We start from the raw sequence: 27,500 nt of genomic DNA on the forward strand, positions 1-27,500 counted from the left end.
CAAGGATGTTGAGGAGACTTGAACACGGCTAGGGAGGGGGGGGGTGGGTTGCCGGAATGAACGTGCATTGAAGCCTCCGCTAGCTCTGAACGGGGGTGTTGTGTATTTGGGGGCCATTCTCATCCCCTCCGTCTTCAGGTGCTAGAGGGGGATCCAGGATTCTTGTAGACTGGTGTCAGGACTGGTGGGATGCCAAACCCAGAGGCACTAGGACTGCAAAGTTCTGTCCAACTTTTCTTGTGTTTCTTCAAATATGTGAGGAGAAATTAGAAGCCCAGGACTGTTCAGGTGCCTTGGAACCCATTTGAGAAGAATCCTGACCAGGCTTATAGAACTGACTCAAACTGCTGAAAGCCTGGTCTGTGGTAGGGCTGGGGCCTGTGGTTCAGGCCTGGACACTCTTCTGGATAAAGGGTCCAGAAGGAGAGGGAGAAAGCGTTAGGATGCTTTCTGAACTCCTAAGAGTTCAGCAAAACCTATCACACGTGATTTATATAAATATTATGGAAGAACTAGTGCTGTCTGGGGTGGCCTGGTTCTTTATATTTACAGCTTTTCAAACTTCTTCCCCTATTTGGACTCAAAACTGACCTGTTGGGACCAACTGGCACATGTAATCATGTCCCAGAAGAAACAATCAAAGGGCCTCCTAGACCCCAGCCTTGGCTCTCTGAACAGTCAGTGACTAAAACCAGTATCTTTCAAACTTGGGAGGAAACAGGGGGCCAGTGGGCCAAACCAAGAGGTAACCCCAGATAGGAGAGGAAATTTCTACTGAGTTTGTTACCCTAAGTCCGAAAGAGGCAGTGACCATCCCAACACGCTCTGCCACTTGGCCCTCCACTAGAAAGCTTCTGTCCAGCGGCCGTGGAGCTGGAGTCAGGAGCATCTGGAAGTCTCAGCTAGGGCGGCCTTGCTTGTCAAGTGGAAAGCGTCCTAAGAATTCCAGTTTTCCATTTGTTGCTGCTGTGAGTCTATTTTGGATGCAGGTGGTGAGGAAGCAAGGACAAGGCAAAACGTGATTAAGAGTCTTTGGTGTGTCCAGTACGGTCCTCGGGGCTTGGAGGTGTAGACAATGAAATGAAAACCCACCAGATGAGGACTCTTGCCCTGAGATGGTCTGAGCCCCCACATAGGCAGGACTGGACCCTCCTTCCACTTCTGGCCCATCTAAGAGAGCCCTGCTGGGCCTCCTTCTAGATAGACCTTTCGTCTGATTCCCCTAGCCCCGCCCTCTTTCCAAGGTAATATAATGATCATATTGCTTATTGGCCCCAAACTAGGGCACTTTTGAGAGTAAAAGGGGTGCTCTTGATTGTTTAGTCAGGACAGTGAAAACACCGTCTGGGGCCAACTGGCACATGTAGTCATCCTGGTAGACGTGACTCCTAACACAAAGAAGAATGGAATATGGGGGCGAGTGGAGAGTGGGTCCAGGGGCTTCATGATGAGAAGATGGGTATGGTGCTTCGGGTGAGGGGGAGATGGGGTCAGCTTGGTTCCGAGAACAGCGCTGCACCCCAGCGTGCTCCCTAAGATTATCAGCCCATTCCAGGCTTCCGCTGCTCTTGGTCACCCTTTCCAAGGACCCAGTCCACCGCTCCTGTGAATTCCCTTCACCCTTGACTTGTGGCTGGCCTCACCTTTAGTTTTCCTGCCTCAGCCACTTCAGACAGGGACAGGAAGGCCTGCCAACTCCCCTTCAGCTGCCCCTGGGGGAACTGGGATTTAAAACGGAGCCAAGACTCAGTCGCATGCTTCCTCTTTCCTCTTCCCCCACGACTGCAGCCTCTTCATCCACTTCTTCCCATTTCCCAGACCTTGTCCGAGGTCTCCTCTACCTCCTAAAAAAGAGTCCAAGACAACAACAAGGAACTAAGCCAGAAGGAAGGGGGTAAAGGACACAGGTCACTTGTAATCAGGTTCCGGGGAAATGGTCACAGAATGGAAGCCAGAGCCAGCGCAGGAGACGGAGCAGTGCCCTTAAGCCCTGGGGTTTGCCTCTCCAGCCTGGGCTCACTATTGGCGACATTGTCTGGGGTGGGGACTGATTCTTGCTTCATCCAAGCGATAAGGCGTTGGTGGCAGTGACTGTGTCCTGCCATGGTGACATGTGGAAGAGAAACTGTCCTTTATTCGGATTCCTGGTCCTCGTGGTTGTGGTACTGTTCTGGGCAGGCTCTTCGGAGAGTCCCCAGAGGTCTGACTTGTGCATGATTGGGATGTGGGGGTGTGGAGTCTCCCCAGTGACTCTATCTTCTCTGATAGGAACAAGGAGGCTGGGTGAGGACTTTTCGGGAAGCACCTCCCCCTGAAGTGACTAGTAATGCCGAAAAGGGGCGAGACCCCTGGGCAGAGAAGCAGGGGGTGTCTGCGGGATCAGTGACTGGGGCGAGAGGCTGGAGCAGTCGTGCTCAAGGAGACCAAGAATGTGTCATGCTTTTACAAACCTGCCCTGCAGGTCCCCAGCCAAGGAATAGATCGAGCAGTGTTCCCAGAATGAAAGGCCACACAAAGTCCCTATTCTGCACGGGGGAGCGTGCCCATCCTGGGCAGGGCGTCGGCAGCTGTTCCAGCGGGAAAGGGAAGTTTGGGCAGGACACAGCAGCCAGTTCCTGGGAAGCTGCTGCCTCTCACTGGCCTCTGCAGACAGGTCAGAGCTTTGAGGCACAGAGCGTGACATGCCAGGCACTGGGGGGGCACCCACCGGGCCCTGGGTTTTGTTGGTGACACATCCAGTGTGTGCCGCCTGCTGGCAACGGACTTGTCGCTCCAGGAACAACTCCTTGCTGCGCTCAGCTCACTCGTTCCAAGTGCCACATGCCTGGCAGACCTGCTGCGGCCTTGTGACATGGGAACCATTGTTACGGTCCTTGAACAAATGGGAAACTGAGCCCCAGTGGGGTTGAATAGAAAGCCAGGGGGGCACAGACTCACACATGGGTCAGACCTCGGTGAAGCCTCGTCACGTCTGTGTTCAAAGGCAGCCACAGGGCCATGCCTTGCACAGAACAAGCCAGCAATAGAGCATTTGGCCAAGTTGACCTGGGAGAAAGTTGGGTTTGCCCAGAGGTTTCTCCAGGGGCAGTTGCCTCCCAGCCAGGGACTCCCTCTACTAGCACCTTCAGAACTCAGTGCCTCTCTGAACGTCTTGGTACCTCTCAATCATGCACACAAGAATCCAAGGTGGAATGGGATCAAATAAGACTTGAGTGGTCTGCTAGGCAAAACAAGAAGCACTTTCAATTTTAAACAAGCCATTTTGTTAATTAAGTGATTCATTGCTAAATGCACCCAGGGCAAAAAGGCCATTGCCCCATGGGTCAACTCTAAACGATTCTCTCCTTTACCTTTTCCATTCCTGCCTAATCTTAAGAAACACACCCAAGTCTAGTGCAGTTGGAAGGAGAAATGGACTCTAGCCCTCAGTGCTGATCACCTGACTTATCTCCTTTAACCTGCAGCCTCTCTTGGAAGTTACCAAGTTTATCCCCTGCATGTATGTGGGGAAACCCAAAATTTAAAGAGCTGCAGTAACCTGCCCATGGCTGCAGAGTCAGCCCATAACTGCGCTCTGCTGGGCGGCTGTTGCCAGCCCTGCCATACAAGCCCTCGAAGTGCCAACGTGCCAGAGCCAGAGGCAGAGGGTTCCTTGTTTAGAAGTAAATTTTAGGTCGTGCTAAAAGGAGTCATCTAATGAGCCTGGTGAGGTGGAAGAGACTCAGAGTCAGACACAGTTGAGTTCAAATCCTGGCTTTGTCACTTTCTAGCCTGTGACCTTGGGCAAATTTCTTAGTCTCTCTGAATCTCAGTTTCCTTATCTTTAAACTGAGGATTATAGTAACTCCCTTGTAGAGTCGGGTGAAGATTAGAGATGATGGCAGACCTCCAAAAGCATGTGCAGACAGCTCTTTGGTTGGTAAGCACCTACTGTGCGTGTACCAGGCACCACTCTAGACCCTATGGTTTTAACCATGAAAAGAAAACTCCCGCCCATTGTCTACAAATGCCTTCATCCAGAAACCCATCATGGTGAGAGACTCCTCTAGAACCGAGAATGACTGCCGGTGTTTGGCTAAACCCAGTTCAATAAATTTGATCTCTTTGTCATCTATTAACTTGAGAAAAATATTTAGCTTCTCAAACTCAAGTTCCTCTATTCTTTATGTCTACGGTCTTCATTCCTAAGTACATCATACACATGAGCATATGAAAAAAAGAAGTTGAATATATCCTGTGCTCACTCCTAAATTTGGAATGGAGCATTTACTGTACCTTAAAAAAAAAATCCCCTTTCCTCTTCCTATTTATACCTCCTTCCTCACTCTCTATCCCCATGAAGATAACACTTTGAATCTTGTTTAATTATTTTCTTGCTTTTCTTTGAAAGGGATGGTCTGTGTACATTTCACAATATATAGTGGCACATGTCAGAGTTTATGTGTGTTATGTTCTCTGTGCTGCCCTTCTCCCACTCAAACAAACCCTGTTTGTTCCTGGAGTTCACCCATTAATTTTCTCTGTGATGTAGTGACCCTTTGCAGGAATAGCCACAGTCTGTACATTCTGCCTCCTTTTGAGGGGCTCAGGGCTGTTTTCGAGTGGTGACTATTCTGGTAAGATAATACTACTGAGAGTCATTCATGGCTCTTGTTTCCTTGGAGTATGTATTTCTAGTGTACATCTCCAGGAACGGGATTGCTGGGTCACCAGGATTCCTGGTTTGGTATTAGTGATTGTGCCAAACTGTTTTCCACAGTGGTTATCCCCCAAATCACTCCTTTCAGCAGGAAATAAAAGTTCTTAGTGTTCCCTACTTTTTTTGCTTTTGGGGTCACACCCGGCGATGCAAAGGGGTACTCCTGGCTCATGCACTCAGGAATTATTCCTAGCAGTGCTCGGGGGACCATATGGGATGATGGGAATTGAACCCGGGTTGGCCGCGTGCAAAGCAAACACCCGACCCTGTGCTATTGCTCCAGTCCCAATGTTCCCTGTTGTTTTAACATGTAAAACATGTTAAATATAAATATAAATATAAATTTCATGTTTAAAGTGAAGAAAGTCATACTAGATGAAGTCTAAGTAAAACCCTTTCAGTTATAACAATCCTTGGCCAGAGGACCTGGTTTCTGGCTTATTGGCCCTGTACCTGCCCTGGCCTGACCCTGAGCACCCTGTGCAGAGTCTCCAGGGGCAGTGGAAGCCCTTTTTCTCTACTTCTACAGGTTGGGGGTGAAGGATATACACCTCTCTCTTTCCCCAATATTTGATGTTCTGCTCAGTTTAACCAAGATCCTCTTGTCAGTGATGAGCGCATGGTAGGTGCTCATTGAATAACCAGTGAGTTGCGTTTTTGGCCAGGTGGACTGGGAAGGATGTGTGTTTTCCTTGGACATTGATCTTGAGAAAAGGATATGGAAATAGCAGAATCATATGGGTGCTTGCTCATCAGAGCACAGAGGGCTGGGGAGACGATGGGACTGACTTTTGTCTGTAGCTCTGGGTGAGGTCAAATGAAGTTGAAATTTCCACTGTGCAGTTGTCCAGAGTTTGGGTTTATCTGACTTATCTAATCTGAGGAACAGGAGGCTTCAGGATAAGTGGGGAGGAGAGGACAGAGGAGATTCCATGAAGAAGGGAGCAGCAGAATGCCCAGACTCACTTCCTTTCCAAGACTTGAACATTGCCTGGGGGTGCCGGGTTTAAGAGGTGTCAAATGTACCCAGTGTCTTGGCAGCTACATAAACAGCCAGCCGCCCACCCACCCAGCCACCCACTGACACAAGAATGTGGCTGGCTGGGCAGTTGTATGGGCCACCCCAGCCCACAATCCTGTAATTACACATCTAGTCTGTGCCTGTCAGCTCCAGGGACAGGAGAGCACTCTACCCTGGGCCTCACCTTGGTCACTGGGTCCATGCCGGGCTCAGTGGTGGAACCTCACCTAATTTTATCATTCACCTCCAACTCTCACCTTCAGTTCTAGCCTCAGAGGCTCTCTCTACATCAATCTTTGACCCTGTGAGGCTAGTAGGTCATATAAAAAACTAATAATAATCCTAATAAACCAATGGTGATTTTCACGTATAGGCACTGTGTAGGATCTTTTACATACATTTTCCCTTTTGTTTCTTTGGCTCGGGGAGTCCTATGAGGTGCCGGGGATTGAACACAGATCCGCCACATGCAAGGCAAGCACCCTACCAAAATGCACTACCACTCTGACCCCACACATTTTCTCATGTATGCCTCTCAGTATTCTTGTGAGGTAAGTGGTATTGCTATCCCCATTTTACAGAAGAGGAGATTGAGGTTCAATGTGGCTAAGAGGCTCAATTTCTTGCCCAGAGCTTATATGTCTGGTCTCTTATGGGTGAGTTCCCTTCCCTCCTGTGTACTTTTCCTCCGTGGACAGTCACTTGGTGCAGAATCTTGGCTCCCCTTCCAGTGTGAGGAGGGCTGGACAAAAGTAGAGGTAAATGGGACAGTTTCAGGCTGGCCAAAAAGATGCTGGAAAACACCTTCAGGGCAGAGTTCTTTGTTCCAAATGGCTCCGACTCTCTGGACTGCTGCCAGGGGCGGGAAGTTACTTCTGCCCAGCCAACTTGGCAGGCACATCTGCATCTTGGGTGCCATGATGTTAAGACCTGGGGGATGGGCTGCCTCAGGTAAAATTCCATTATAATGAACAGCATTTCAGATCTGAATGGCTTTGTTGACTTGGAATATGCTAACCTGTGTGCAGTAGGAGAAATCAAGAACGCAAACTGAGAAAGTGGAGGCGAAATAAGCTAGCTCACCACTGGGTGTCTCTTGGTAATGTTCTGGAAAGGTGTGGAGCCCAGAAGAAGAGTTGGAAGCAGGCCCTGGTCCCTTCTGAGTGCAAAGTCCCTGGCTGACAGAGGCAGGTCAGGGAAGAGAGAGTTCTGCTCTTGGCTCCACTGGACAATGCTGGGACCATTTCATTTCATCTCCCCACTCTGCTGTGAGCCCTTGAGAACAGGTCTGAATCCCAACCCTGAAGTGTCACCACTCAACGTAACGCTCAACACATCACAGAAACAACTCATTAGATGTTTATTGGATGGAAATATGTTTGTAAGTAGACTGAGTCCCTGAACTAATTAGAAAGGACAAGTGAAGGGCAGCCTTGCTTTCATGTAGTTAAAACATCTTTAAAAAGCAGCTTAGGAGGACTTCTCCTCCCTTTCCGAACCACTGTACATTAACAGCACTACCATTTACTGTGCAGGTATCGGGTGCACTGCGTGGTATCGGGCACTTCCGCACATCTTCCCTTTGACCCCTCCGAGATCTAGGAGGCAGGTGCCACTGTGCGTGTGCTAGCTGAGGAGACAGAGCTGAGGGAACTGCAGCACAGGGCATGGGGATGCAGGCCTCGCTCTGCGGTAGGCAGACGGCTTCTAGCACCTGTCCTCTTTGCTGTCTCCCTGCCTGGTGCTCCCTTCCCATAGTGGCTGCTTCAGGAGGCCAGGCCGAGTGGTTAACAAGTGAGGCTGAAGGACGGATGAAATCCTGACAGGATGGCCTGAGAGCACAAGCCTGGTCTGGGTGTGTGTATGTAGAGGGTCAAAAGACCAGCAGAGTGGCTGCTGCAACCAAATCTGAGAACAAATCATTCCTTTATATATATATATGTGTGTGTGTGTGTGTGTGTGTGTGTGTGTGTGTGTGTGTGTGTGTGTGTGTGTGTGTGTGTGTGTGTGTGTGTGTGTAGACAGTAGACAGCTGGGCATAGCATTTTCAAAAGTGAAAGATCTATTTCTTAGACATCAACAATGACTGTTAAAAAGATAATATCTGAAAAAAAAAAGATAATATCTGGCAGGTGTTCATGGGGATTGAGGGCTCAGATTTGGCCTTTAGACCTCCAATGTGTCTTTGAACAGGTGATCATCACATAAAATGGAACCCAGAGAGGCCTGTTATAAAGAATTACTTGGTGAAGACTTGAACTCTCACTGACCATGGGTGCCCCTCCCCACACTGGATAATGCTTAACAATGCAGCACTTCTTTCTCTGTGCACTAACAGAGATTTTCCACCCTATGATATTCCATGCAGGAATTCTCTCTCCTTCACTCTCTCCTTGCCCAGCTCCTTCCTGCCTTCCTCTCCCACTCTGTCTTCCCACTGAGACATTTCCCAAAGATATTAAAAATAAAGTTCTGTGTAGAGAAGTCAAAAGGGAACAAATAGTCAAAGAAAGGTCTCTGGGCAAAGCCAAAAAAGAAGTTAACATGACCACGCACTTTGCCATGACATGGATGAGAGGATATCAGACTGAGGTGAGTCAGGAAGAGAGGGATAAACACAGGATGATCTCTCTATATGTTTAAAGATGTACAGTGGGGGAGGAAATGACCAAGGGCAGGAGAACTAGAGAGTTGGTCCAGAGAATTGAGTTTACAGAGGTGGCTGGGGCAGAGTGGGTGACTATTCTGGTGGTGGACGCGGTGTTGAAATGAAGTGTGCGTGCAATCCGTGTTCACAGCATTGTAACTCACAACACTTCAATTAAGATAAAACGAAAAACAGAAATGGAATTTGGGGGCCAAGCTTGGAAGGCATTGACTGACCCTTAGCACGACTGCCACGAACCCCATGACTATGACCTCAGGCTACCACGGGAGCATCAAGCTCCCTGCCCCACTTTGGAATGTTTTTCCCAGTCTTCTACTGAATCCCTGAGTTTAGTCCTCCTTCTTCTCTTAATGCCCTCAAGAGTAAAATCACTTTTATAAGGCACCTTAAATATCTCATCTCAGCTGATACCCCAGTTCTGGGAGACAAGCCCACATGCACAGAGGACCCCCTTTCTGAGACTTGATGGACAGCAGTGTTTTCTTCCTTTTGTCCTGTGAGCAAGCGATAGCCAGGGAGGACTGAAACCCAGGGCTCAGGAACCCCAGATCCCGTAGGTCCTGTCTCCTCATGGAACATCCACAGATGGGGTGGCCAGTGAGTCCGAGTCCCTCCACCCTCTAAATCCCACCCCAGGGGAGCAGGGCGGGAAAGGCCTTATACCAAGGGGTGGCCCGGGGCCAGCTTCCTCCCCGCACTGACACCCACGGCCTCTCACCCTGAGCTACCCGAAACTGGGCAAAAAATAGCTCACTCCAGGGGAATTATTTTCGTCTCTGTTAAACTTCAAACTGGGCTGCTGAAGAGCCTACCACAGGGCTGTTTTTCAGACGAGGTTCTGGGAAGAGGAAGGGATGGAGGAGCTAGGGGGAACCGGGTGGGGGCTGCCACCTCTCCCCGCACCCCGGCTCATGGCCCTGGGCCTCCTCGCCTATGTCAGGTGGCAGCACTCCAGCCAGCAGAGTGGTGTCTGGGCTTGAAGCTGACCATTCTGATTCCCTCTCCAGTGAGGTCAGCCTTGCTGAGGCAGGCTGCTGGGGGGCGGGACTAGGAACACTGCTAGCTGGCAGGTGGGTGGCGGGGCAGGGAGAGGGCGCCACCGACGGCTGCGGGATGAGCCCTTCCTTGTCCTCTTCCTCTGTCTGCCCCCGAGGCAGCACTGAAAGTGGCTCTAGCCAGCAAAGTCCTTCCATTTTTGCCTCTGAGTCCCAAAGGAAGGCAGAAGACTAGAAGACGGCCAATGGGTGGGGAGGGTGAGAAGGGATTAGAGTTGGGAGAGGGTTCCATGTTTCCTACCCTGGTGTGACTCCGGGAAAGAAGCTTCCAGACAGATTAGGATCGCTGGGCCTGAGAGGTTGAAGCAAGAGCACTCTCTTCAGTGTTAGCTTTGAGAGGAGAGTGGCCTCTGTTACTGCTAACAGTGAGCGTTGGCTGTGTGCCCACAAGAGTGGGGGACTTTCTGCATCTGTCCACCTTGTTTGGTGGCACTGCAGGTTGTGCCAGATGCCCTTTCTTAGAGGAACTCGGGGCAACGAGGAAGCGACCTTGTTGATTGAGAGAGGGCTGGTCTGAGAGACCGAGTGGGGTCCCATCCGCTGTGTGGTCACTCAGCTCCTCTGTGCCCAGTAACCCTATCTGGCTTCCCTGGACAACCAAACTGAGGCATGAAGTAAAGGCTGAACTGATAAGGTGCAGCTGAATTGTTCACAAACTTCCATATGACCCCATGGAAACTTTTATTCACTCATTTTTCTCTCACAACAATTTTCATCTGTTCATCTGGGTCAAATTTTCCAGAACTCTCTCCTTTCCCTACTCCTTCCCGCTCCAGTCCTAGCAGGTCTTGTTCCCAGGGAAAAGTAGTTCCCCAAAGAAACACGGAGGATGGTGTATCCACTTCTGGGACTTCAATCGTGTCACCCAAAACATCCTGGAGGCTTTGTGACCTCTTTTCAAGACCCTGTGCGAGACAGGTCCATTACAATGGTCCTTACAATGTCAGAGAGAGAAAAAGAGAGAGAGAGAGAGAGACAGAGACAGAGAGACAGAGAGACAGAGAGAGAGCAACAAGCAGGCTTTAGAAGGTCCAAGGTAGATCCAGGCTGGAATCAGAAACCAAAATGAATAGTCTGAGTGCCATCAAAATATCATTCCAATAATTTACAAGACCTAGTATCAAGGCTCCCCAGATTTAACTGGGCCTATGATTCAGGAGAGGAGAGAATTGCTTTCTACAAGTCTGAAAGAGTGTGGTGGGTCGGACTCTCTCTCCTGTCCTACTGAGCTAGTTGCTCGGTCTCCGACATGCCCTTTCCCTTGTATCCCTGTGCCTTTGCACATGGGGTGATAGCTGCCTGGATCTCTTTTTTGGTTTCTTTTTTTGTTTTGGAGCCACACTCAGCTGTGCTCAGGGCTTACTCCTGGATCTGTGCTTAGGGTGAACTCCTGGCCATGTTTGGGAGACCACTGTACTGTCTCTCCCGTTCCCTCCCAGAGACCTCTTACCCTCCTGTCACTGCAGGTTAAACTCTGTGGTCCTTCTTGTCTCACCTCCTCTGAAGACCACACCTGGATGACAGAAAGGGCAGGAGAGGGCACTGGGTGAGAAAGAGTCGGGGTCGGGCGAGTAGGCAGGAGCCACAGACTTATCCTCCTTGTTGGAGAGAAGGCCAGGTGTATGACTCAACTTCTTGCTGTGGCAGAGAGAGAAATGATCCATTTGCCTCCTACCCTGAAGAGTCAGACTTGTTATAAGCCACAATGGCTGGTATGGTGTGTTTCTTCTCAGTTCTACAGAACTGAGACTTACAAGTCATGTGGTTTTCTGGGAAATGTTTGGGGTGAAGCATTTGGGGCCAGGAACAGGCTTCCTGTACTCCATAACATGGCACTGGGGCCGACAGGCTTTCTCATTTTCCAGGCTCCCAACTCTCCCGTGATGGCACTCGTACCTGACATCTCTTTAGTGATGCCATCTAAAGAAAACTAGGGCACGTGGAGCCGGCTCCTCTCGGCCTTTCCTGTCTCCACCCCACTAGCCCCTGGGAGACTTGTGACAGGCAAGACATAGGATTTGGCCAGGGTAAAGTTGAAGTAATGACTCCCCCGAAGAGGGGCCTTAGGCAAGTCACATCCCCCCTCGATGGCCTCAATTACTTTAGCTGTGACACCTGAGAGCCTGGGTTGCCTTTATGAATGGGCCACTTACGCTTCGCTGGCCACTGCAGCTGCCCACGCTTTCCGGCAATGACAGGGCATGGCCTGCCTGTTACCTGGAGAGCAGTAATCAACCCAGAAATCTTGTTGACAAAGCTGAGGGCAGAGTTTCCACTGGAAAAAAAGCAGCTTGCAGGAATAATTGTCGTTGATAAGAAGTGGAAACATATCTCAGTAAGCGGTGAGTCTCCCGCCCCACTGCCTCAGCCCTGGAGTTCCTGCAAGAACCTGCCAGTGCCCCCAAAGGGAGACGACGGTGAAATGGGTGAGTGAGCCGCAGATGGGGAGCTGGTAGCCGGGTTTCTGCAGAGAGCAGCTAACCCTGGCACAGTCTGGGCTGTCAGCCCATGACCCTTATCAGGTGATAGCTATTTATTAAGGGTTTATTAAGATAGTAGGAACCACCTTGGGGTGGAGGTGAGGAACCCTGGGGACACAGGAAGAGGGAAGCTGACAGTGGTAATAACACTGGTGCTGGGACATACGAACATAGTATACCTAAAATGCGGCTATGAATAACTAAGACACATCAAAGTGTCTTAATAAAACTGTTGCACTGTAGCACTGTTGTCCTGTTGTTCATCGATTTGCTCGAGCGGGCACCAGTCACGTCTCCATTGTGAGGCTTGTTGTTACTGTTTTTAACATATTGAATACGCCACGGGGAGCTTGCCAGGCTCTGCCGTGCGGGCGGGATACTCTCGGTAGCTTGCCGGGCTCTCTGAGAAGGATAGCGAAGTCGAACCCGGGTTGGCCGCATGTGAGGCAAACGCCCTACCCACTTTGCTATAGCTCCAGTCCAGTTTTAATGTTGGAGGAAATTTTAAAAATGTTTATTGTTTTATTAAGCTTGGACTGGACTGGAGCTTAATAAAACAATAAATATTTTTAAAATTTCCTCCAACATTAAAAACAAATAAGTGAAAGAACCATCTTCAGGAATAAACTTCCCACACCCACTCTGCCACCGCTGGGTCATCGGAGCTTTACTTAACACCTACCTCCCCAGTGTTCAGGCAGACCCTAACATCGTGTGGCACACTGCTGGGCGTCATTCCCTCTGGACACTGGTCACCCAGATATGACAGCACCAGGGCGGAGAAGCCTGGCTTTCTTGTCGAGCTTCTCGGCCTCTGTCCTGACCCTTTTCCTGGGCCGCTGACTCTTCTTTCCAGGCAGGCCCTGGCACCTGCCTTGCTTCGCCACCTCACTGCTCTGTGGCTATGCTCAGCCCGGCCAAGGGAAGGAGGTCTGACTTAACATTAACTAGAACCCAGGCTAACTTCCACTCCTCCCTTGCGGCCTCCCTCACATCCCAAACCATGTAGCTATGTCTTTCTCCCTTTTATTCTTTTTTTTTTTTTTTTTTTTTTGCTTTTTGGGTCACACCCGGCGATGCTCAGGGGTTACTCCTGGCTCTGCACTCAGGAATCACCCCTGGCGGTGCTCAGGGGACCATATGGGATGCTGGGATTTGAACCCGGGTCGGCCGCGTGCAAGGCAAACGCCCTACCCGCTGTGCTATCGCTCCAGCCCCTCTCCCTTTTATTCTTGTTAAAGGTGATGTGTCGGCAGACGAGGAAGGAGCCTTTGCCTAATTTGCACCATGGCATCCTGGGGTGGTTCCACTTCAAAGATTCTGTGGAAATGTTCTAAGAAGCTCACCTCAGAGGGCCGTAAAGATGGTCTATGGCCAGTCATTGGAAGGCATGGGACTACTGATTCTGCGCTAAGGAAGATGGTCCCTACATAGAACCATCCAGAAAGAGGGGTCACCTTGAGAAACTGTCTCCAGTAGGAAAAACATTCTAGATCAGGCTAGTAAACTCACTAGAATATTATAGAAGGGATTTAATGTCACTGGATTCAGTGCTGATCCTTTCCTGAGACTGGCACCTATTGGATTTGACCTTGGGTATTATAGCATACAGAAATAAATCCCAACCATTCTCACTGTTTTAAAATGACATATACGGGGAGGGAGAAAGACACTGGGGAGACAATAAGACCTGATCCACCACCCCCCCACACACACACCCCATCACCACCACCAACAACAACCAGCATCACCACATTCAGCTGCTTCTGGGATATAAGGCTGAGATTGTTTTTTGGGGAAAAAAATGAATGTATGTTGAGTATGGCTGAGAAGAAAGGACATCATTTTAGCTGACAATGCTAGCACTTTGCTTACGTTCCATTGGAATCAAGCGCTGATAAATAAAAAGTGAGGTAGGTCGCGCTCAGCTTTCGTACTCTGTGAGAGAGGCTAACTGAGATGAAAAGCAGCAAGAAAAGGGTGACGGAGTGTGAGCTGTGGCTCGGACGCACACAGCCCATCCACCGCAGAGAGCAAACGACATGCGTTTGGCTCCATGGGCATCAAGTTTAGGAAGAAGAAGAATCTCCTCTCCTTCTGCTGAGAAACGACACAGTTTTCCATTTCTTACTAGAAGGAATGGAAGCTCTAAGCCCATGTCAGCAAGAGTCCGGTTGTTGATATTTTAGTGCCAGCCCAGAAGGGGGCGCCCCACCTAGATGCCATTTTTGGGGGCTGGGGGAAAGGGTTGCACAGGCGTTACTCCTGGCTCTACACTCAGGAATTACTCCTGGCGGTGCTCGGGGGACCATATGGGATGCTGGGAATCGAACCCGGGTCGGCTGCGTGTAAGGCCAATGCCCTACCCACCATGCCATCGCTCCAGCCCCCTAGATGCCTTTCTCCATAGGGTCACATGCTCCATCTGAGAGTCAGCAGGCCCCTCTGCTCTAGGGGGACTCACCTGGTCAGGGAGGAAGCTCAATGTTGGCATCCCTTTCTCAAGGGATCCAATGGCCCTATGATGACAGGAATTCCGGTCTTGGCTTTGTACATGTCAGAGCTGAGAAAGATCCCGGAAGCCAGGGCCCTTGTCCACAGCATTGCCTCCCACATGATGGCTGTCCTGGCCCCAGGATTCCAAGGGAGGGTTGAGTGACTGTGGTGGATTTAACTGGCGCCCAGAAGCTCCGTGCTTGCCCGGGACAACCCCTGCATGAGGCTGCCGGGGGCCCAGGTAGCAGGAGTCACCGGAGAGGGGACTTAAGGGGACTTACGGGGTGAGCTGACGGGAGAGGCCGTGGCTGTGGCTTCGATGACTGGAAGGGAAATGTTATCTCATTTCCCGCTAAGGCCTGGTCAGGGAGGATGTTTTGATGTGGCGAGCAGCTCTGGAGGAATGGAAGCCAGGGGGTTTCTGCAGAGTGGAGCTCCTCCTCTCTGCTTCCCCGGCACAGTGCTAGGGGTCTGGGCATTTCAAATCCAGATGCAGAAAATGGCCCCTGGGAGCACATTGCAGTGGGGTGGAGGTGGGGGTGGAACCCCAACCCACAGGATGGGGTGCGCTCTGTACTCTGAACATGAATCGGGGGTGGTGAGGGGTGTTGTATGACATGGCAAAGGGGTGGTACTTGGTAAGTTTTTTCCACTTTGAATCTTTAGTGCCATCTTTTACCTTTGTTCACATCCTGTGTCCTTGGACTTACCGGGTATCACTGTATCACTGTCATCCCGTCGATCATCGATTTGCTCGAGCGGGCCCAGTAACGTCTCCATTCATCCTAGCCCTGAGATTTTAGCAGCCTCTCTTTACTTCTCCTTCCCAATGGTGCCACATTAGAGGCTCTTCAGGGTCAGGGGAATGAGACCCATCATTGTTACTGTATTTGGCATATGAATACGCCACAGGGAGCTTGCCAGGCTCTCTCCCATGTGGGCAGGAAACTCTCGGTAGCTTGCCAAGTTCTCCAAGAGGGAGAACTAGTCTATCAGATATATATATAAATATATATATGACACATATATGACATATATATACACATACACACACATATATAATATGTATCTCTATCAGATGTCTTCCGGGAGCTTTGTTTTATAGTGTCTAGATGTTGGTAAATCGAGGATAATTTTCCCTAAAAAGAGCATCTGCCTAGCTGTGTATGTGGGGGGTGGGGAGAGGCCTGTCTGCTGAGTGGGGTCCCTCCTGATAACAGGGACAGGCTGGTAGGAAGGGGATGCTGACCAAGACTTCCCCAACCCGTCTTAGGCAGGAAAGTCCTGCGACTCTCTTCCCTCCCGACTTGGGGATTGTTCTTGGCTCAGCTCAGCAGAACTGGAGGGAGTCTAGTGCTCAGGGTGGGGGAGATGGCTGCAAGAGGCAGCAGCGTGGACTTGCTAATCCGCCTGGCTCCCAGCCCCGGCCCCAAAGACAATCAATGTCTCTGTGCCTCAGTTTTCCCACGCCTGAGACAGGGGTGATAACAGTACCCGCCTGACAAGGTTGTTGTGGGGATTAAATGAGTGAGCATGTGTGCAGGACTTGGCACCCGGGCTGAGTGTCTGTGCGATGATTATCACTGTGCTGGGAGGAGGTGGCGGGAGTGGGAGCTTGCCCCGGGACCCTGGGCAGGTCACTCCGAGTGCTCTGGGTGGGGGTGTGACGCTCATGTCACAGGGCTGCCCTTCAGTGCCAGCACTGGCAGGAGGCTTGGGTGGGTGGAGAAGCTGATACCTCGTAAGGCCTCACACACGTTTCCTTTTTTATTTTTAGTTTTTATTATTGTTATTATTATCATTTTGCTTTTTGGGTCACACCTGGCGATGCTCAGGGGTCACTCCTGGCCCTGCACTCAGGAATTACTCCTGGCAGTGCTCAGGGGATCATATGGGATGCTGGGAATCGAACCCGGCTCGGCCGTGTGCAAGGCAAACGCCCTACCCGCTGTGCTATCGCTCCGGCCCCACTTTTCCTTTTTTAAACTACAGGGCACTGATTTACCTGGATCCGAACTTCTGAAAACCTTAGAGGTTCTGGGTGGGGAGGCAGTGGTCCTTCCTGTATTCATGGGTCCCTCTCACCTCTCTGTCTGTCTAAATGGGGACGACCTGGGTAGAAGTAGGGAGAATGAGATTCAGCCAACCCCACCTCCGGGACCCCTCCTAGAGGCTGGGCCCAGAGTGGCCCCACCTTCAGCCCTCTCTGAGGCCAGGGCTGTCTAGTCTGTCTGGGGAAGAGCTAAAAGTGGAGAAACATCCTGTTCGCGAGCAGTGCGTGGCTGCACTCACCCCGGCGGCACATGTTCCACCCACCTCATCGCCACAAATGTCCCCAGACCCCAGTCTTTGGGACAGGTCCAGGACACCAGGACCCAGACGGCCACCCCAGCCCGCATATTGCCGTCTCCCAAGGGCCCCTCTGCCCTCCAGTCTGGCGTAGTGAGTCCCTCCCGCCCTCAGTGACCCACAGGCTACCTCTCTGGCTCTGATTTTCACAGCATCCAGTTAACCTGGGAGCAGCGGGACTCCCTTAAAAGAATCCCATCGCCCCCTGCTGCTGTGGAAAGCAAGGCCGCCTCAGAGAGAGGCTACTCCTCGCCCCTGCCTTCTTGAGCTTCTCTGACTCCTGACCCCCCAGGCTGCCAAATACCACCTCACCCACCCACCCACCCACGGTGACATGCCAAGTCCACCTCCAACAAGCCACTCCCCCCAAGCTCTGGTCCCTGGTCTCTGGACTCTCATTGGTGGCTGGGACTAGCTCAGAGAGCCACGCTGAGCAGAGGGATGTCTCTCCTCTTCCAGTTCTGGGTCCTCCAGATCTGAACTCTTCACAGAAATGCACCCTGGGGCCGGAGTGACAGCACAGCGGGTAGGGTGTTTGTCTTGCACGCGGCTGACCCGGGTTTGGTCCCAGCATCCCATAGGGTCCTCCGAGGTCCTCCCAGAGTGATTCCTGTGTGCAGAGCCAGGAGTAACCCCTGAGCATCGCTGGGTATGACCCAAAATGCCAAAAAGAAAAAAAAATAGAAGAAACACACCCTGAGCTTCCACTCATTTGCCCCCCTGTTCCCACAAGTGGGTCTCTAGTCACATTTCTTGACTTCTATTCTTTTTTTTTTCTTTTTGGGTCATACCCAGCAATGCACAGGGGTTACTCCTGCTCGCACTCAGGAATTACCACTGGCGCTGCTCAGGGGACCCAATGGGATATTGGGAATCGAACCCCAGCTCGGCCGCATGCAAGGCAAATAAATGCTCTACCTGCTGTACTACTTGTACTACTACTTGTACTACTTGCTCCAGCCCCTTGACTTCTATTCTTTTTTTTTTTTTGCTTTTTTGGGTCACACCCAGCATTGCTCAGGGGTTGCTCCTGGCTCTGCACTCAGGAATTACCCCTGGCGGTGCTTGGGGGACCATATGGGATGCTGGGAATCGAACCCGGGTTACCCCACCCGCTGTGCTATCGCTCCAGCCCCTTGACTTCTATTCTTAAAGAATAGAAGGGGGCCACAGGGGAGCGGACACTCATGGGCCTTTGCCATGCGGATCTGTCAGCAGAACCTGCAGCCCCCTGCTTCTGAGAGTCAGTGATGCTGACAGAGGGTGGGCAGGGAGCTCTGAGGGGCACCTCAGGGCCATCAGAACTCCTGGGACCTGACTGTAGGGATCATCTGTCTAGCTTGTGTGAGCTTCCTTCTCCTGACACCTCCCTTCTCTCTCTCCTCTGCCCGCCCCTGCCTGCCATCCCTAGATGCTGGCAATGGACTTTGGTTTCTTGGTAGCAGATATAATCCTACACACAGCTGAGTTTTCGCCCAACTCCCTGGCTAAGGTTCTGTTCCTTGTGGGCCTCTAGCTGCTGGGTCAAGCTTTCTATCCACCAAACACAGCGCCTGCGTCCTCACCTCAGGCCAGGAGCCTTCCCTGTGCCTCACACCCTTGCAGGACAGCACTGTTGCTGAGCTCCCTCTCCTGCATAACGTCATCAAACAAGCAACACACTCCTTAGACTGATTTAATTCATTCACACACATTTGCTTTCTCTTCATCCCTCTTTTTCTCAGCAAACCCACTTGCTCTCCTGAGTGCCACAGACTCTAGCAACGCGATGATGACTAGGCGTTGCGACATCTCTGCAGACTGGGGTTAAACCACAAGCATCCTAGAGAATGTCTTTTATTGCCCCGTAGTGGTCTGGGGCCTCGGGGGCACTCCGGAAGCCTGGACTTTGACTTGGGGTGGGTTACAGGAACGACGTTGGCAGACTCACAGGCCTGATTTTTTTGTAATTGTTTTAAAGTACGGCATGTTTTATGGACCCAGACAGGCATATAACACATTTTTTTAGAAGTGCTTAAAAAAGGAAAAGACCATATACCACCGCTAAAAATAGAATCTGGCTGTTCCATGAAGAACAAGAACAAGAACAATCTGTAAGACCCTCCTCAACCCAACCCTCCCCGCTCTCAAAGTTCTGTCAAATAAACCTATACGTGCCTCTTATTCTCTTCCTCTCTATAGTTTGTTTATGTATTGGTTGTATTTTCTGTTTGTCTGTTTTGGTTTCACTCAGCGGTGTTCCATGCTTACTCTTATTTTATTTTATTTTATTTTATTTTGCTTTTTTGGGGAGGTCACACCCAGCGATGCTCAGGGGTTAGTCCTGGCTCTGCACTCAGGAGTAACCCTGGCAGTGCTCAGGGGGCCATATGGGATGCTGGGAATCGAACTCGGGTTGGCTGTGTGCAAGGCAAATGCCCTACCCACTGTGCTATCGCTCCGGCCCTCTCAGGGCTTACTCTTGGCTCTACAAGTGCCCTACCCACTTACTGTACTATCACTCCAGTCCCTATTCGTTGGCTTAGAGTCACTCCCTGACTTAAGAATATTCAAGGATCACTCCTGGTGGTGTTCAGTGGACTATATGTAGTGCCAGGTATTGAAATGAATTTGGCCACCTGCAAGGCAAGTGCCTGATCCCCTGTACCTCTATAGCGCCAGCCCTAATATTTTATAGTTAAGCTAGTATCAATCACCTGTGAAAGGAAAAGTCAGCAGCGTTTATATTATTATTATTATTATCATTATTATTATTATTATTATAAAGATCCAGTGAAAGAAAAACTGAGGCAGAAAGGATAGACACTATGTCTGTGATAAGAGTCTCCTGAACTTCTTTGGAAAATGCCCCGTCCTTATCTGCACCACTTTCTTTTCTGGATCTGAAATTCTTTATAAAACCTTAAACAAAATTGTGTGTTACTATTGGGTATTTTGTAATCTCAGTTTCTAGAGCTTCCTCAAGGCATGGGCTTCTCTGAGGCTTATTTGTAAAGAGAGTAAAAGTAATCGCTCTTAGCCCTGCGAGGGATACAAAGGTGAAATAGGAACACCAGCCCAGACATCATGTCAGTCGTTAAAACAAAAGCTCTGAGGCCAAGGGCCAGAGAGATAGTACAGTAGGTAGGGCATTTGCCTTGTAAGCAGCCAAACCAGGTTTGATCCCTGGAATCCGTATGGATATGATCCCCTGAGCACCACCAGGAATAATTCCTGAGTGCAGAGCCAGGAGTAACCCCTGAGTATCGCCGGGTGTGGCCCAAAGACCAAAATATAAGGAAAAAGAAGCTATAAAACCCGAGAGATTACACAGGGTAAAACACTTCCCTTTCATCCCACTGACCCGGGTTCTAATCTGGCACCACATGTGGTTCCTGAGAGCTGCCAGAGGCCAGTTCTGAGCACAGAGCCAGGAACAGCCCCTGAGCACTACTGGGGGTGGCTTAACCCACAGCTCAAAAGAAAGAAGAAAAGACACTCATAGCTACCCAGTACTCCCAGCCCCGCTGCCTCTCGCTGCATAGTGGAGGACACGTGAGTCTGGGGCATGCAGGGGGGCACTTGTCCCCTCACATATGTTTTCTATCACTTCTCCTTTGGCCTGGGCAGAATCCCTGCACCATCGTGACATTTAGGAGGACACAGACGTGACTGGGAGGGAAAGCAGAGCCTGAAGCCGTTTGGGGTTGGCCTGAGGGGCCCAGGAGACAGCGGAGCAGGGGAAGCTGAGGACCCCGTGTGCCCTGGGGAGACTTCAGCCCGCCGCCTCCTGAGAAGGAGTTCCCCAAGCAATTCATACTGCTCCCTCCTTGCCTTTTCCCCTTGCTCAGCTGATCCACGGCGGGTGATAACGCCTGTTTATAAAAGCCATCCAAAGTCTGCCGTCAGTCCATGACTCACCCTACTCAGAAGTCCCCTCAAAGCACCGTGTCACACTTATACTTTATACTGCAGATGACTCTGATGGCCTTAGGGTCAAGACCCCCCCCCCCCCCCGCTCATGCCTGGGCAAGTGGCTGGGGGGCGCTGGGCTCTGATGAGGGTGTGGGATCTATTCAGCTCTCTCTCAGGAAAAGAGGGGGTGATGGGTTCTTTTGCAGGGAACCCAAAGCCACAGAGAATCAGGACAAGCGGTGGAGACCTCCAGAAAAAGGGCCCCAGAGAAATCCTGCTCAGGGGGCCAGAGAGATAGCACAGTGGGCAGGGCACTGGCCTTGCACGTGACCTACTGAGTACGATCCCCGACACCCTACCTGGTCCCCGGAGCCCTGCCAGGAGTGATTCCTGCGTGGAGAGTCAGGAGTAAGACCTGAGCACAGCTGGGTGTGGCCTAACACGGAAAAAAAAAAAAGAAATCCTGGACACTGCAGAGCGGCCCAACTTCCCAGAGCTTCCCAGCACATGGGGGGTGGGGGGGCGCGCCCAGGATGCCCGCCTTGGCCCTGCTTGACTGTGGCTGGCCTGTGCTTCTCGCAGGGATGGAGGCCATGGCGGCCAGCACCTCCCTGCCCGACCCCGGCGACTTTGACCGGAACGTGCCTCGTATCTGTGGGGTGTGTGGAGACAGAGCCACCGGCTTCCACTTCAACGCCATGACCTGTGAAGGCTGCAAAGGCTTCTTCAGGTGAGTCTTCCCTGTAGACTGGGCCAGGAGAGGCAGCAAGAGTCTACCTGCTGCAGGGCTGGAGTGATAGCACAGCAGGAAGGGCATTTGCTTTACACGTGGCCAACCCGGGTTCGATTCCCAGCATCCCATATGGCCCCCCAGCACCACCAGGAGTGATTCCTGAGTGCATGAGCCAGGAGTCACCCCTGTGCTTCACTGGGTGTGACCCAAAGAGCGTAAGAAAAAAAAAAAGAGTCTACCTGCTGAGAACCCCGGCCTCTGCCTCCTCTCCAGCCCAGACCTCACAGACTCTGGGGCATTCTGGGGTGCGGGGGAGGGGAGCCCTATGTTCTTCCTCCCACCCTCTCAGGCCTAGCTTGGTTTGCAGGACCTCCAGAGGTTGCCCTCCTGGGTGTGCTCTGTAGGTCCCCATCTTGTCCATGGCCCCTTAGGCCCATGGCCCCTGTACCCCTTTATGGAATGATCCTCTCAACTGGTCAGTGGTCATGGCAAGCAGATCCTTGGGAAGAGCCTGAGGGCTTATCCTCCCACCCAAGCTGCACTGCTTCTGCGGACCAGGGCAGCTGCCCCCCTGGCTGGTCTTCCAGAACCTTCACCCATGGCTGGTCTGTCCCAGGTCGACCTTGGCATGTGCAGGCGCTGTCACTCAATCTTGTCTGGGAGGAGCAACCTTCCTCTCTTCGAGGGTGAGCCCAGGTTGACGAGTGCAGGCAGAAAGGGGAAGTCCAGGGGAAACCCAAGGAAGAGAGCCAGGAAGGGAGGATGAGAAAGTGATGAACTGCAGGAGGGGACCGATGGCCAGGAGAAATTAGCATTTGGCGTATGCTATTGAAGGAGAGAAGAGAGAAAGGTATGGAAGGACCAAAAGGACCTTCTATGGGATCATCTACTGTGGAGTAGAGTGAAAGTCAGAGCTTTGGCCGTCCAGAGAAGAGCAGACCAGGCCCGTGTTGAGACCCAGAGGTGGGCCTGCGTCCCCCAGCTCCGAGGCAGAGTGAATCAGAACTGGGCGGTTGTGGGGTGCTCTCCTCCAATCTAGGGACTGCAGACTCCCCACAAATGCGGGATCTGTGACTTACCCAGGCTTTTCTCTGGAGCTAGCAGACCCCAGAGTTCTGTTCCCGGTGCAGTCACTGGACCGCAAGGCTTCTGCGGGTGCTAAATGACTGGCCTGTGCCCAAGAGGTGCCTGGCTTCCCAGTAGGCTCTTCCCCATCTTGGGGAACCAGACCAGCTGTGTCCCTGACTCCCAGCCTGCTGCCCTGTCTCGGGCTCCTCTAGCCTGCAGCCTGCCTTCCTGAAGGGTGGGTCTGCCAGAACCTCTCTGAGTGTCCTAGGTACAACCTGGACCTTTGGGGGCCAGGACCTGAGGATAAGGAGCTCCCTGCTAAGTGATAATGGGGACAGCAGGGCCGGCTTCCTCTTGTCAAACCAATCAGAAGTGTGGGTTGTAGTGCTGGTGTACGTACCATTCATTGTTTGTCCTGTCGGATGTTTGGGGTGTGGGTTTTTTTAGGAGGATATTTGGTTTTGAGGTCATACCCAGCAGTGCTCAGAACTGACTGGGTTCAGGTCACCATATGGAATGCCGGGGCTCAAACCTGGGTGGGCCATATACAAGGCTAGCCACTCTGGCCCAAGCCACTGTGGACCCTTGATTCAAATCCTATGACTCCTCTGTTTTAGTTTCCTCTACTAACCACCTGCGTGCATTGGTGTCTGAGTCCTCTACTATACAGGCTTAGCAAGAGAGTTAGCACAATGACAGTTATGCAATGGCAGGTATACGTATATAATATTTAATTACATTAAATATACATGTAATTTCAGAGTCCAGAGTGCCAATACTGATGGCCTTAGTGGAATCCTGCCCTAATAAACAGAAATCTCTTTGACCTTTCACCCTCCTTTAATGGAATTTTGTTTTGTTTTGCAATACCAAGCAGTGTTCAAGGCTTACTACTGACCCTTTGTTCAGAGATCAGTCTTGGCAGAGCTCAGGGAACAATATATGGTGCCTGGGATCAAACCCAGGTCAGCTGCATGCAAGGCAAGCACCTTATCTCCTGTGCTTGCTGTATTATTTCTTCATCCACTTTTTGTTTCTATTCTTTAATACACTTCCACCATGTATGTGGAAGTATGTGTGTGTGTGTGTGTGTGTGTTTATATGTGTATTTGGCACAGCTAGCATTGCTCAGGGCTTACTCCTGGTTCAGCGTTCAGGCATTTCTCTTGGCAGGACTCAGAGTACCATACGTAGTACTCGGGGTTGAACCCGGGCTGGCCATGTGCAAGGCAAGCACCCCACCTGCTGTTGCTCCAGTCCACCATCGGATTCTAACCAGCCTCTAAGAGCCAGGCATTGGGCTCCAAGGAATCAGAAATGTAGAGATTCTCATCAGTGGTCTTATCTTCCCAACCTGCAGTCCCAAAATTTCAAAAGTCTTAAGCATGCCTTGGGTTTGCTTGTTTGTTTTTCTTAATTCATGGACAACCCCCACCTTCTAGCCCCCTCTCTTACCAGGTCACATCCACCTGGGATTCAGCTCTGGGAGACAGGATACTTTGGAGATGTTCATGGGGTGATGACATGTAGGAAGCCAACTCCTCACTGGAGTGACTTGGAACTCTGTTGTTCTGTGCTTGCTGCAGTCAGACACACAACTGGCTGTGAACCCTGGGGACTGGGCTGGGTCTAGGCACCTGGTTGAAGGGAAACAGGTTCCCTTATGCAAAGTGTGGGAAGGGCAAATAGACAGGAATGACAGGGTTGGGTGTCCATGTCACCACAGACCAACAGTCTGGCTGTGTTGCCTGTGGGCATACTATGCTGTTATAATCGACCCTCCACCCCTCCACCCCTGTCCCAGGAGAGATTGATCCTGGCTCTGAGGTCTGGCACTATGGGCAGCAGACCTGTCAGTCAACCCTCATCTTCCCTCTCCTATCTTGATGACTGAGTCAGTCATGCTTTCTGGAGTGCCAACGTTTCTATTATTGTTTGATTTGACTTTGTTTGATAAGCACACATACACAAATACATGTACACACAGATTCAGTTTTCAAAGTTTGTGAATTTCATGCTTGCAAATTTTGCAAATTTGCCTACCTACTAAGATTGATTGGTAGTCCCCAAAATCAATATTTGAGGCACTTGTCTAGTCATCTATGTACCTATATGAAATGGTGAGATCATACGTTCCCAGCTGTGGTAAAAAAAAAAAAAGGTGACACTCTACCTGTTGTTTTAGCTCTGAAGCTGTAAACCAGTGTTCTTGTGGTCTCTTTGTTGCCATTTGGGTTTTGTTTTGCTTTTGAATTTGTTTTGAATGGGCATTTGTGCCTTTTGGTGGTGCTTTCACTGTTAAAGCCAGGTTGCAGGCTGTGCTGAGATGTTAAGTCCAGTATTCCTAAAACTTGGATGTGCTCTACCAAGTAACTAACATATCTCGGGTAAGCTATGCACTATGTCACTGCTGGCTGCAAGCTCCGTGTTATGAACTAACACTGTCTATTAAATAAGGTGTCCTTCAGAAAAGGAAAGAAATCCAGGGGGGAGTGGAGTGAACAGGAAGTAATGAGTCAACCGACATGAGGGCTTCAGTTATATTGGTGATATGGGTGAGTGGTGTAGCCATATATCCAAAACAGAGACCCAACAGGAGATCTAAGCTGCAACACTGGAACTTCTTAATGTGCCTGTGAAATGGGACGGAGATTGGGGGTGAGGATGGAGTATGGGAACACTGGTGGAGGGAAGTTGACACCGGTGGTAGGATTGGTGTTGAAGTATTATAAACCTAAAACACCTCGAGGCTGCATGCTGCAAACTCCGAACTAACGCAGACAGGTGGAGAAATGCTCTTTGTTCCCTCACCACAAAGTTCAACCTCATCAATTCTGGACCTTGTCAATGCTGGGACTATTGTGGGGAAAGCATCCTAAAGCAGGCTAGCGAGGATCTGGAAATCCCAGGAATGGGTGACTTTCAGTCAATTCCCCCAGCGGGTATTTGTAGCAGCCATGATGTGAAAGGCAGCAGAGAAATGGAGCAAGTGTCCAAGCAGTGAGTTAAGGCCCAAAGTGTTGAATGGGAGGGACAGTATAGGGGCTAAAGCACTTGTCTTATATGCAGCCGCCAATTCTGGTTCAATCCCCAGCACTGTATGGTCCCCTGAATACCACTAGGAGTATCCCTGAAAAACCCTTCCCCCCCATAAAAAGAAGAGAAAGGAAAAAACAAAGATAGAAAACTCAAAACTCCAAGATCATAAGGCCTCTGCGCCTGAAAGCACCTGCCCTACAAGCATGAGTCCATGAGTTCAAGTTCAGTGCCACTTACACGCACAGGACTGTGACCCCAGCAGTTTTTCTGTGTGGGTCCCCTGCTGTCACAATAGCCTGTGCAATCCCTAGCATATGTGGACAAATGCCACAGCTAAATGACTCCTAGTGAGTGCCACCACCAAATGTGCGAGCACTTTAACCAAGCATGCATGACTCCTGGCCACTGAAATGACAGCAGCAAATGGTTTAAAGGCATAACGTGAAAGGAGAAGAGGAATAGACGGGTGCAGGGGTCGGCTGGGGGCTCGCCATGGGCATGAGTGAATGAGTTACTAAGAAGTCACAGTTGTTTTTTATTTTAATTTTTATTATTATTAATTTGGCTTTGGGGGTCACACCCGGCGATGCTCAGGTGTTACTATGCACTCAGGAATCACTCGTGGCAGTGCACAGGGGACTATATGGGGTGCCAGAGACTGAACCCAGATCAGCCGTGTGCAAGGCAAACGCCCTACCTGCTGTAGGGTAGGCAAACCCTACAAAGGCAAACGCCCTACCTGCTCCAGCCCCCAAGAAGTCAGAATTAGGAGAGAGAGAGAACTTTGTCCTGGCCCACTTGGCAGCTCTCTCCACGGCTGCCCAGAGATAAGCGAGGGAGCAATGAGTGGGTTGGCTGTAGCTGGGCTAGAACAACATTCAGAAGCGCGGGTTGAGAAGCCAGTGGGTTTGAGAGGGAAGGTGACAGTGCTAGTCCTCTCAGCCCATGGCTCTGGGGGTGCTCAGGGAAGCGTGCCTGCCAGGGGCTGAACTCGGGCCTCCAGCATGCAGAGCCGGACTCCAGCTCACTGCGCTGTCTCTCCCCCGGAGAGCTTAGTTTTCTTTTAGGCGCTCAGCTCCTGAGTTGGGGCCCTTTTGCGTGGACTCACTCTCGGACCACCCCCACAGAGCCCCTCAGTGCTACAGCGGAGAGAAGAGAGCCACAGCTTACCCCGCTGTTGCAAATGGCCATCTCACGTGCGGCCACCTGCCTCTCTGGTCCTCTCTGTGCTGGTGGAGTCCTTCTTACTGTCTCTGCTTCACTCTCTTAGACCTTGGGGAACACATTTTTGATGTTCCTCTGTCTTGGATTAAAATCTGGTGGATTCTTAATGAGGAGGACCAGGTTGTGTAAGAATACAAAGACGGTTTGATCTCACACAGATCTTGACTCGAATCCCAGTGTCCACACATCTGAGTGGTATGACATTAAGCAAGTGATTGAACTCTCAGTGTCTCGTAGGCATGGAAGACTCACTAACTGGGAGCTGGTGTCATTGTACCCCTGTACCATCTTAGTTCTCTAAACAGATCATTTCCTCCTTGTTCCAATGGGGGAGAGGCAAGGGGTCAGTAGTGAGCTCTGAGAAAGGTCTCTGAAGACAGGGTTAAAAATCAGGCAGGAGGGGCCAGATTGATAGTACAGCGGGTAGGGGGGTTGCCTTGCACACAGCCAACCTGAGATTCGATCCCGGCACCCCATATGGCTGCCTGAACCCACCAGAAGTGATTCCTGAGTGTAGAGCCAGGAATCAACCCTGCATACAAGAAGGTGTTGTCCTAAAACAAAATTAAATTAAATTAAATTAAAACCACAAAGCAGAAACACCATCTGCTCTCGTATGTTCATTGCAGCACTGTTCACAATAGCCAGAATCTGGAAACAACCCAAGTGCCCAAGAACAGACAACTGGATAAAGAAACTATGGCACATCTACACAATGGAATACTATTGCAGCTGTTAGGAAAAATGAAGTCATGAAATTTGCCTATAAATGGA

General features: G+C 50.8%; 1 protein-coding gene across 1 annotated transcript in view; it reads left to right on the top strand.

Moving 5' to 3' along the window:
• Positions 1–27,500, top strand: part of VDR (vitamin D receptor) — a 62,740-nt gene that overhangs the window by 1,390 nt on the left and 33,850 nt on the right. Inside the window, exon 3 of the mRNA XM_004610432.2 lies at positions 21,245–21,392. Within this exon, the coding sequence (XP_004610489.1) occupies positions 21,247–21,392 (146 nt within the window). The 5' untranslated portion in view covers positions 21,245–21,246. The remainder of the gene's footprint in view (positions 1–21,244; positions 21,393–27,500) is intronic.

The sequence above is a fragment of the Sorex araneus genome, chromosome 6, assembly GCF_027595985.1.
Source record: "Sorex araneus isolate mSorAra2 chromosome 6, mSorAra2.pri, whole genome shotgun sequence".
NCBI lineage: Eukaryota > Metazoa > Chordata > Mammalia > Eulipotyphla > Soricidae > Sorex > Sorex araneus.